The following is an 11,702-nucleotide window of genomic DNA, read 5'->3' on the forward strand; positions in this document are numbered from 1 at the left end:
TTATTGGACACTATCTGATGCAGCCTACTCCAGCGTCAGGACCCCGCAGGTGAGGCCAATGAGAGGCCGGCGGAGGCTCGCAGCGGCCAATCAGGCTGCAGCAAGGGGGAGGATGCTCCGCTTCAAGATTGGTGGCGAGCGAGCGGCGAAGTGGCACACACACACACACACACACACACACACATACATACATAGGGCTGTGCTGGGGAGCTGCGCTTTGACGTGACAAGGACACCCCGGAGAGACAAATCAGCCGGCCTGTGGGTCAATCAGCTGTCTCATCCGGTGTGGAAGGACGAGGTAGTCACATGTCTGCAGACATTTAATGTTCACACACAGGTTACAGCTCAGCTTTCTGATCCACCTGTTGCACACACTAAATAATGTGCATCTAATTTGTGCTATCTTAGTTTTACTAGCTGTTTTGTAGCATTTCATTTCAGTAACATGAGGCGACATGGTGTCAAAAAGAAGCCACAGTGGGATTTTTCACGCACCAAATTGCACACTGGATTATAGGATTATAATAGCTCCACAAATACTGCTAAATTAATTAGAATATTGTTTTAAGGCCACACTCCTTACACTGGACTGGTGTGCAGCTTCTGAGGTAGATGCATCTCTCCAAGAGCAGTTTTTTACTCAAGTAAAACCACAAATACCTTCCATTACTTGCATTGAAAATGTTATGTAAAATACAGTACTGTGCCAAAGTTTTAAGCAGGTAAATATAAAATTTAATTGTTTATTTTTTTTATCACTTTATGAAATGCAAAGTGAGCGAACAGAAGAAAAATCAAATCAATATTTGGTGTGACCACCCTTTGCCTTCAAATCAGCATCAGCTCTTCTAGCCTACTTCACAGTTTTTTGGACAAACTCAGCAGGACTGAACATCTCGGAGAACTAACCACAGATCTACTGTGTGTGTAGGCCGCCTCATATCCTTCTGTCTCGTCATGTAATCCCAGACAGACTCCATGATGTTGAGATCAGAGCTCTGTAGGGGCTGTACCATCACTTCCAGGACCCTGAAGATAGTTCCCTAATGACATTGGCTGTGTGTTTGGGGTCATTGTCCTGCTGACACCTCCCTGAAGGTACTGCATGACGGATAAGTATCTGCCTGTATCTGTCAGCAATGAAGACACCATTAATTCTGACCAAATCCCCAACTCCATTTGCAGAAAGGCAGCCCCAAACTTGCAGGGAACCTCCACCATGCTTCACTGACACTCATTATTGTCCGCTCTCCAGCCTTCTGTTGCAGCCAGATATTTCAAATTGTGACTAATCAGTCCAGGGCACCTGCAGTTTTCATGCATAGCTGAGTAGCTTGACCTTGTTCCACATTGGAGGTATGGCTTTTCTTCCATGAACACCACTTCTGGTCTACTTATGTAAGTATTCTAAAAAAAAAATTAAAGCAAGGACAGTGTCTGCAGTCAAAGACTTTTCTTCCTGCTCCGGCCACACCCTCTATCCCCATCCATCCACAGCCACTAGATGGGGTCAACTCAGAAAACAGACATGGGTTGGAGTTTGCAAACAATAATTGTGGCTCCCACAAAAGGAAAAGCTGCATGTCCTAATATTTGAGAAGCTGGACCCATGAAATGTTTTTGCGTGAAACAAGACTTAATTCTAGTTTCTGCCACCTAAACAATCAACTAGTTGTTTTGCCTGAAAATGTCAAGAAACTGATAACTTAAAATATCAAATATGGTTGAGTAAACAGTGGCATGAGATTAAAATACTCAAGTAAAGTAAAGAAGTACCTCACATTTGTACTCAAGCACAGCCCTTGAGTAAATGTACTTAGTTATATTCCACCACTGTCGAAGGGCTGGAAGTTTTCCTTCTAGTAGAACGATCAATACCTTATCACACAGTTTATGACTGTACTCTGATACTGCAGTGTGTTAGCCTATTATACTGCAGTGTCAGGGTACATTGTTAGGACTCTCTTGTTTATGATTATCATTAAAGAAATAAGCAGTTAGGACAGATTTGGCGAGTGACATCAGTGTGATTTAACCCTGACAAAACACAGATTGACCACCAAATCTCAACACCAGTCGTGTTGCAAACCTTGTGCACCTTTCTGCAAACAGGCCTCTCACACAGCAGACATCTTGACTTGTCACAAAGGTAAAAGTGTTAATGATAACACTAACGATGGCGAAGTGTTCCAGGTGAGAGTGAGCCAGCTGATACGGTATCAGGAACCTGAAATCAAAGCAGCTAAATGGAATTCAGCCGTAGATATAGATCATATCACTCCTCTTCTCCAGCAGCTTCACTGACTTCCTGTTGAATATCACATCGATTTTAAGATTCTGCTTCTCACCTTTAAGCCCCTTCATACCTGTCTGAACTCCTTCATAGCTACACACCGTCCTGTACTCTTAGATCCTCTTCTGCAGTCCAACTCACATCACCATCTGCCCGCTTGACTACCATGGGTTCTGGAGCCTTCAGCCGTTCTACCCGTCACGACACTCGCAGTATTGACTCCCTTTCCAACTTTAAATCCTGTCTGAAAACACACCTTTTCAAGCTGGCATATTCGGTCTGATTTAATTGAGACACACATATTAGGGCCTGTTGCAACCAATCAAATACACCAGAACTAGGTTACATTATTAAGTTTATATGACACAACATTGCAATAAAATTTAAAGTGAAAAAACCTTTGCAGCATCAGTGAACTCTTTTGCTTTCATTAGATGGCAGTTTTATTAACAAGACAGGCTTCAGTTGGTTTACATGATGATGTCATGATGAGTTTGTACACACATACACACAAGAAACCACAGATGATAAAACCAAAATAACATATACGTACTGAATACTGTGGAAAGAATCTGCGTCATTAACACTGTAGAAATGCACTGCCACATGTGTAGACATGGAGAGTATCCAATATACACAGCCCTTCATTCATTTGAAAGTATTAAATTAAACTTAATTATGAAACAGTTATTGCTGGATTATCGTTCAGCTTGTAAAACACTGAGGGATCACCACATGTTAATTTTGCAACAGTAAGTGCGTACTTTCAGTTTTATTTCTTGATTTGTCTGTCATCATAAACTTCAAGGCATCAGGTTAAAAGGGGAACCAAATTATTTTAGCTAAAAACTAAATTCAGACATATGCTTCCAAAGGTAGATTACCTTTTTATACTCACAGTGCACATTTAAATAATTTATCAGTATGTCAATATGCAAGCATGATTCACTTTGATTCATCTTCACCTTTCTTTTCAAGGGTTTCATCATAACTGAACAGCTACAGTGATGCGTCACTCACCTACCTGGGTCTATGTACCATGTTACAGTAATCTATCCAGTGTACAGCTACTAATTAAGGCACGCTAAAAGCTAACTTGAAAATTAATAAATACATCACAATAAATTACAACATTTGCACCCGTTGTTTGGTCACGTCAGGAGAACAAACTTGTGGAGTGAAACCGCTTATGTATAAGAGAGTTAGAGGCAGATATTAAAGGTCAAAATGTTCATTGGCAAGTGTGCAGCTACATTATACAACTCTGAGGAGTGACATCACAGCCCTCAATGGAAGAACGGATCCCTGTATGTTCCCGCTAATGTGCGAAAGTTTGCTTAACAGTCGTGTAAGTGAGTCCTTAACATCGTAAAGCTGACGCAGAGTGAAGGCAGTGAGCTTCAAGGCACAACGCCGTCTCTGCTGTCATATTTAGCCCTCTTTGTGCGTCCGCTACAACGTCCAGCAGCTTCAGGTTTCCTCCCTTCAGTTTTGGAATGAATGCAGCTGACATCTTAAAAAAAGGAATGCTACTCGAGGTTTTTTTGTTTAGAGGTTTCAGAAAAGAAAGCGTGTAGAGAGGAGTGTAAGGCAGAGAAAGAGAACATTAAAAAGACCCAGTGGACCCTCCTACTGGGCTGGAGGTTGGTCTTGTGCATATGTGAAGAGCTGAACGTATTCATCTTGGCCTTTCAAGGTCCATGAATGTTCTTTACAGTTGAATGATGTAAAAGAGAAAAGTTAAAAATCAGTTTCAATCTTGCTTCAGGTCATGAAGGCCCCAAGATGCACCACTGGATGTGGAGTCGACTGATGGTTGATCCAGGTTGACTGGCACAGGAGCAGGAGCCACTCCATCGTTGTTGACCAGAGCGCCGTAGGAGAACGCACCGTTGGAGTCTGGCTGAATCACCGTGCCTTTGTCGTGAATGATTGGGACACCTGATGATGGAGAGGACAGGTAAGGAACTTTTGCTTTTTTTGCCCTCGATCCGAGTCATTTAATACTAAGAATCTGTTAATACTGAGTTCCGATCCAATACTTCTATTTTCTTAGATAATACAGCTGCACAGTGCACACTTCAAGGACATTAAAGTTATTAAAATCAATCCAGTGTAGGCCTATTTGCTTGACAACTAAAAAGCTCTGCAATGCATTAAGAAAAAAATCCTTACATCCAAGCTGTTTCTTAATGGTTATTTTTATTTATTTAAGAAAAAAAAAAGTATATCGGTCAAAAATAACAAACACTCCCTCAAATCTTTTTGTCCTTGTTGCTGCCTCGAGGAAGTGTCTCTGTCCCTTTAAGAGAGCAGCCCATTCTCCAGTGTTCATGCGTCAGTGCAGCTTGAATGAATGTTATTTCATTCAGTGTTTATTTTTTATTTTATCTTTTGCAAGATAAAACTCTATATGCTTTTTGCCTCTAGGGCTTTTGTTGCATTTGCAGTGTTGTGGTGAGTGTGGTTGTCGTCAGTTGTGCACTGCTGTCTAGCTCTACTCCGCCTGTGGATGAACACGCTCCATAAATGCACGAGACTTTCACACTGAGCGGAAATTAAACAAGCGCTAATAATAATGGAAAAATAGATAAACAGTCTCATACTGCATTTTACTGTCGGTTGTGTTTTGCCGCAGGCGGGGCTCAGCCCCTGCTCTTACACACAAAACAGAAGCTCAGCTGAGTGGAGGAGAGTAGAGAGTTGGAGACAGCTGCACACTGTGTCTCTGCATGAAAGCTTCGTGGGTAAAAGAAAACTGTGTGACAGCTGACGTTTAACAAAGGATTGGATCCTTTATGTAGCTCAATTTACCCAGTCCTGATCCGTTAAAAAATGTCTTGATCAGCCGCGATCCTGATCTTTGAGATCGAACTGGGACATCACTACTGATAAGCTATTTGAGGCTTTAGAACAGGGGCTGAGACACTAAGCAGATAGTATTCAAAATGTGTTTACTCTGACATTGTCTCGATTAAAAAAAAAAAAATACAGTGCATGTCTGACAGAGTAACATTTACAACCTACAAAACTCATAAGACCGAAGACCCTTAAAACTAAACTACCTTAACCCTAAAGTCTAAATGGTCCTGAGACATTTATTCCATCAGTCTAAACATTGGTTAAATAGGAATGATAGAATAGACAAACACACATGGCGAGTGGAGAATATAAATGGATTTGAGAGTAAAGTAGTTTAAAAGATATTAAAAGCTCTAACATATATTTGTAATAACCGCTGCCTGAAGCTCTTTTTGAAAACAGACTCAGATAATGAGATTTTTACAGTGTTATCCAGTTATACAGTGTTCGGTTTTCCACCCTTTATATGAAGCTTTCTCCTTGTCTTGTATGTATGTGAGGGAAAGTAAATCCCTCTAAAAAACTTAAACCCACCGTTAGACATATCCATGGTGACATACGGCTCAAAGGCCTGGATCCTTTTCCTGGTTTTGGTGATGAGAAACACTCCAAGGAAACAGAACGCAGATCTGTACAAAGCACAAAATAATCAGTCACAACCTTTACTTAAAAAAATTATGCAAAGCTCAACTGTTTTTTACAAGATATCAAAATCTCTGTTTTCTATGTTTATATGTGTTTGGTTGCAGCATTACAATGGCATTTTGACTTGTTGTAGGAAAAGCACAGACATACAGTAACTTAAATGTCCCAATAAGCCATGAAAATGACTATGTTCACATGCACATTAATATTCTACTATTACTCCAAATATGACAAAATATGAATTTGATACAGGCTTTTTTCCAAGTGTAGTGTTTTCCAATTAAGACATGTGGGATATGCTAATAATATTTAGGGTTTGAATAGCATTGTTTGGACATGTATACAATGTTAGTACAATATTAGTGGTATATTCATTTTTATTAGCCATATAGCTAAGGATGTAGCTTAGTAGGAATGTTCTCTTTTTCAGAATAAGTGCAAAAACTGGGATATTTTGTGCATGTAAACATAGTCAGCGTGACAGTGAGTCAGCCTGCACAATACCAGGATCCTAAAACTGAAGTAGCCAAATAAAACTCAGCCATCATTAATGTCCTTATATAGTGTGCTCCTCCTACTGCGACATGCCATGTCTTTTTCAGAAAGGCCCACGACAGACGATCACTCACCCCAACAAATACAGGCAGATGTGAAGCACGTCTTCTTTCTTAAACTCTAAGTAAAAAACAGCGCCTGAAAACCAGAGAAGGAGAAATCTTTGATGACACTTTAGGTGCGCAGCAGGAGCAAAGCAGAGGTTTCCAACTCTGAAAGCTACTTCTCAAACTGAAAATCAACAGCAAAGAATCACGTTACTCACCAGCTACCATGGCAAAGATGGTGGAGAGGATGTAGTTGAGACAAGCAATTAGAGAGGAGTCATACAGCTTACAAGCTTGGGAGAGAAATCTAAAAAAAAAAAAAAGGTAGACAGCAACCACTTAAAACATTTTGTTCACCTATAAAGAATAAGAAATTAAATCGCTTTTCAGTCTTTGACGTTGCTGTCACTCACCTGGCCTGGAAGATCACTGAAGCCACCATACACACAAACATGGCACTGAAGATCGGGTAGTCGAGCTGCATGTTGCCCTCGATGGTGAGAACCAGCATGCCTGACACCGCCTTCACTGTGATAACTGTGACGGAGCCTGTGCACCAAAGTAAAAAAAAAAAAAAAAAAAAAGATACTAACAAGATAACAGTGTAGGCAGATTTTGAATATGAAGAAAAAACTGGCAATGGCATCACAATTCAATGCATGAAATACATAAATAAAATAAAGTCATTTTCATGTTTTGCGATACAATTTTTTAAAAGTGGCGATGTATTCTACTAAACTTTGGCAGTATGACATTGACTGGCTTTAACATTAACGCCAAAGACTCACCCAGTAGAGCGACCAGCATCAGAATAACAACGAGGTAGTTAGCACTGCGCTGTTTATAGAAGTATAAAAGCAGGCAGAATGTGATGATCTCCAGGAGCTGTCAATAAAAGTAGTACCAACAACAAATACCAAATTAATGTCAAATAACCACAACAGGAAGTACTGCAGTTGTTGCCAGATCACAGGCAGTGACAAATATCTTTTCCTCATAACAACACAGGTGGAGGAGGCTGAGTTCAGTGCAAGTTTGTCGAACATCATGTGCACCAGAAGAGCAAAAGATTATAATGTATAATTAAATACAGCAACAGAAACATGAGATACGATACATCAGCCCTGCAGAAGATACCAGTTTAGTAATGTTTGGTTGTGGTTGAGACTGACATGATTTGATGGGTTCTTTTTTTAACTGCTGCAGCTTGTAGTGTAAAGGAAATGCCCCTACCCTTCCTAGTCGGCACCAGACATACTAGCTGATTAAACCCATTATAAGGATACCCAGAGGAAAAACAGGAGGAGTTTGGATCAGCATGCGAGACTAACCAGGAGCTCTGTTCATCAACGTCTCTCTCTTTTACACACACATGCAAGAACACGTCACCACAGACTGTATGGGTTGCAGCTGTTACAGTAGTGGGCCGATCACACGTCGCATTAAATCGACAAACACTTGCTGTAATTGGCTGTGAGCAAAGCCATACAAGTAGTCATTTTTTTCTGATCTGTACACAAAATGATGATCAATGAAGGTGTCTTTTGACTGGAGAGGCTCTGATATTACTTGATGCAGGGTTATTTTGTTCGATACCTCAGGTATCAAGTCCTGTAGTAGCCCTAATGATGCTGGACTACTTCTAACCACTGTCCCTCTTGGCTAAAGCAGCTGTCCTGTGTTTGGAATACTGTATTTATTTATGTATTTGGAGACGTTAACCCCTGTCCACATTTAACAATGACGCAATGTTTGTGACTGTTACACCAGCAAGCCAGGGAGTAGCTACCTATCCTCTCATTACCTCTGTGCGACATCTTTAAATGTTATATAAACATGGTGACTCTCAGACCTCGATTATAGATGACACATACTGGTAATTGGTATTCCACCTAATATGACTCACTTGTGCAGATACCTTTGTTTACTGCCTGCATTCCTGGTGTGTCAATTACAGCCACAATTACGGGAGATACAAAGACACGTACGCCAAACAGTGGAGAGATTAACCAGTGAAGAGGAACAGTGGTAACAAATAGACTTTCACCAACACTGAGTCAATGACGCAGCATACTGTCTTATCAAGCTGTTTAAAAGGCTTTGACAGCTAAAATAGAGCATGAGTCACCAAACCTGTACCACAGGGCTGTTGAATTGCTTTTAAAGGGGTTGTATTGACAGAACAGAAATGATGGGTGCAGCAAGTAAAGCAACTGTTGTATATGTGTCAGTTTAAAAGCAGAAACAAATTGAGTCAACTGTGTGTGGAGCCTTGTGCTTCAGAACTTACTCAGTAAATGAAAATGCCTTACCAGATACAAGAGAACAGGCCATCCTACAAGGTGCTTCACAATGTTCTCGGCTTTGAGCTTTTCATGAGAGTTTGGTCCAAATGCTACAAAGAGGTACGTTCCTCCTATGGTGAGGATACAGCCCAGGAAGGCCAGCCCATATTGCTCTGAAATAACACACAGAATAAAAATGACATGTGTTCAGTTTCAGGAAGCAGGAAATGATTTAGGACATTTGCTTTAATGTGATTTCGTGAGACACTACTGAACATAACAGCGAAACTCAAGATACATTTACAGTGTATCTATTTAAAGATTATTTTTGAGGGTTTTTATGCCTTTATTAGATAGGATAGGGAATGAATCTGGAATCCTTGTTGCTGCGGCAAGGACGGTGCCTTTGTACATGGGACACCCGACTTTTTTAGTTCTTACAAAATTAATTTGTCAACAAAATATGGCCTGTATATGAACAAAACTTTCTGACTGTGTTACTTCAGTCATAAACTGCAGCAGCTGAGCAGGCAGTGTGTAGTTTGTCAAGTTAAGCTGATTAAAAATCTGCATACATTTGCACAAATCCCATAACATTTGCATCTGAGTGTCTCCAGTTACACACACACACACACATGCTGAACTTACTTGCAAACTCCTTTGGCTTCGATTTCTCGCGCAGAAAAATGAGACCCAAAATTGCGCTTGCTGGGGGAAAAAAAGAGAAAGGCAAGACAATCATCACATCAATAGAGCATTTACTTCTAAAACAGTTTACAATGAAATGAAATGTCTGTTTAAAATCCAGAGATTGGGGAACAAATACTCACTGACGATAGACACAGCGTTCAGAGGTGCTACGAGAGCGAGGGGGGCGAAGGCATAGGACACAAAGTTGGCTCCCTCCCCAATACATGCCAGCACAAACCCGCACCACCAGGTCTTAGTGCGGTAGAAGGCACGCTGATCCTTGGTGTCCCCTAACGTCACATGGCTGTATTTCTGCGAGTGAAAGGCGTGCAGGTAACAGAAAGTGACATGAGTAAACACAAAGCCTACTGCAGTATACTCAGCTTAAACAAAGCAAACATACAGAGTAGGCAAAGCAAACAAACAAGGCCAAATGGTTTAGAAGTAGAGATACTGTAAATTAGAAGTACAGGCAAGACAGTGAATCAGTGACAATGATATCTGTATGTTATTCCATTCATTTCAGTTTCTATTGACAGCTGGTAATACAGTATGGCAGCCTGGCTTTAAAGGGAAGTGCTATGTTGACACAAAGCATTACAGGACATGATACACAGAGGTTAGAGACACAAAACCAGGCCACGTAGGAGACATATTAACTTTACTTTTAAAGCCGTGTACGCTTGGATGGCACAGCAGACATTAATATAAGCACATATTTCAGGAAGTTGTGTGTGTGTGTGTGTGTGTGTGTGTGTGTGTGTGTACCTGAACACTTAGAGAGATGCTGACAAGCACATTTCCAAAAATAGCGAGTAAAGTCCCAATGAGATTATCCTGAAGAAGAAAGACAGATATATTAATGTATTTAAGTTATGTTAAGTAAAATCAAACAAACCATACGGCAAACGTGTAGCTTTAGAGATACATCGGCATCTTAAACACAGTAACGTTACTGTTATCTTCACAGTTTTGCGACAATATAAAGTTTTAGACGTCAAAATACACATAAGACAGATAAATAAAAAAACCATACAGGTGTTTTAACATTTGCTGTGTAAACAAAAGTAAAAATAAAGTATTGACAGACGGTTAAAAACTACCGTATGTCAAGTGTCTCACCGTGTACGAGCCTCCGTCGGCTCTCCTGATAGCCAACATTTTCGCCCCCAGAGGCAATTTATAAATCATAAACAGTCGCTACACATTCAGTTACCAGATATTTCATCTCCTCGTCGCGACATTATTTGTTTAACACCATTTTTTCTGGTGTGTTTATCCTCTATTGTATTGAAGAAGACACCATCTTTGGGACGCGGAGCATCTCACTTCCGGGTTTGATTCCACCTGTCTCAGACTACGCTGTGACGTACGGCGGTGACGCTCCAATCACGTGACCGCGACAGTGACGAGTATTTATTTACACATAGATAATTCAGATAACAAAACGGTTTGTGTTTCTCTTTTTGTGAGACTGAAAAACGGACAAATTGCCACACAAATGTATTCCTAGAATTTACTACAGGGCAGCCTGTATTTGGACAGCACATCCTATCACTCATTTAGGCAAGTGTAAGCATATTTATTGCACAATTTATTTCATACTCTGATATAATTGAACATGCATATTTCTTTAAACTAAACTTTAAACTTTATTTAATATAAAGCTGTCTTTCCTCACTGTCACAAAGGTTCAACTATGAGTGCATGCAATTTTGGGCTTCCTCCCACAATTGTCCGTAGGTGTGAATGTGAGTGTGAATGGTTGTCTGTCTCTATGTGTCAGCCCTGTGATAGTCTGGTGACCTGTCCAGGGTGTACCCTGCCTCTTGCCCAGTGTCTGCTGGGATAGGCTCCAGCCCCCCTGCGACCCTTAACAGGGTAAGCGGTTACAGAAAATGAATGAATGAATAGACATAAGTACATATAACGTACAACAGATGTCACCATATTATGAATTGCAATGGGATGCAGTGTTCAGAGTCCAATGCAACTTAATTTAAAAAAAACAACTGCTGATGGGAGAAAAGACCTCAGATATCTGTTTGATTTTTTCCCTCCTGTTTGATCGCAGGAGATGGAACTCTACATGAATGAGGGTGATGAGGGCCTGCCAGGATGGCCTTTGACCTCTGGGTAGCTCTAACCTGGTTTAAGTTTAAGTTTAACCATAAATAATATAATATTTCCCAGCCTGTTTTTATTAGCCATGCTAAGGTTGCCAAACCAGCAGATCATGGCAAATATTAAAACTGTCTCAATAAAAGAGGAGTAGAACATTTTTAAAAGCAGTGTGTCCACATTAAACCCCTCCACCTCCTCA

At 40.6% G+C, this 11,702-nt stretch overlaps 1 protein-coding gene across 1 annotated transcript; it reads right to left on the reverse strand.

Moving 5' to 3' along the window:
• Positions 1 to 2,714: 2,714 nt before the first annotated feature.
• On the reverse strand, positions 2,715 to 10,734 carry nipal3 (NIPA like domain containing 3). Its single transcript, XM_050062613.1, has 11 exons — positions 10,502 to 10,734; positions 10,148 to 10,216; positions 9,520 to 9,691; positions 9,338 to 9,397; positions 8,717 to 8,862; positions 7,193 to 7,289; positions 6,818 to 6,953; positions 6,623 to 6,711; positions 6,432 to 6,495; positions 5,692 to 5,786; positions 2,715 to 4,236 (listed from the first exon to the last, which is right to left on the reverse strand). The coding sequence occupies exons 1-11, from the start codon at positions 10,568 to 10,570 to the stop codon at positions 4,049 to 4,051; spliced, it is 1,185 nt and encodes a 394-aa protein (XP_049918570.1). The 5' UTR covers positions 10,571 to 10,734; the 3' UTR covers positions 2,715 to 4,048.
• Positions 10,735 to 11,702: the final 968 nt, after the last annotated feature.

This window comes from Epinephelus moara, chromosome 14 (genome assembly GCF_006386435.1).
Source record: "Epinephelus moara isolate mb chromosome 14, YSFRI_EMoa_1.0, whole genome shotgun sequence".
NCBI lineage: Eukaryota > Metazoa > Chordata > Actinopteri > Perciformes > Serranidae > Epinephelus > Epinephelus moara.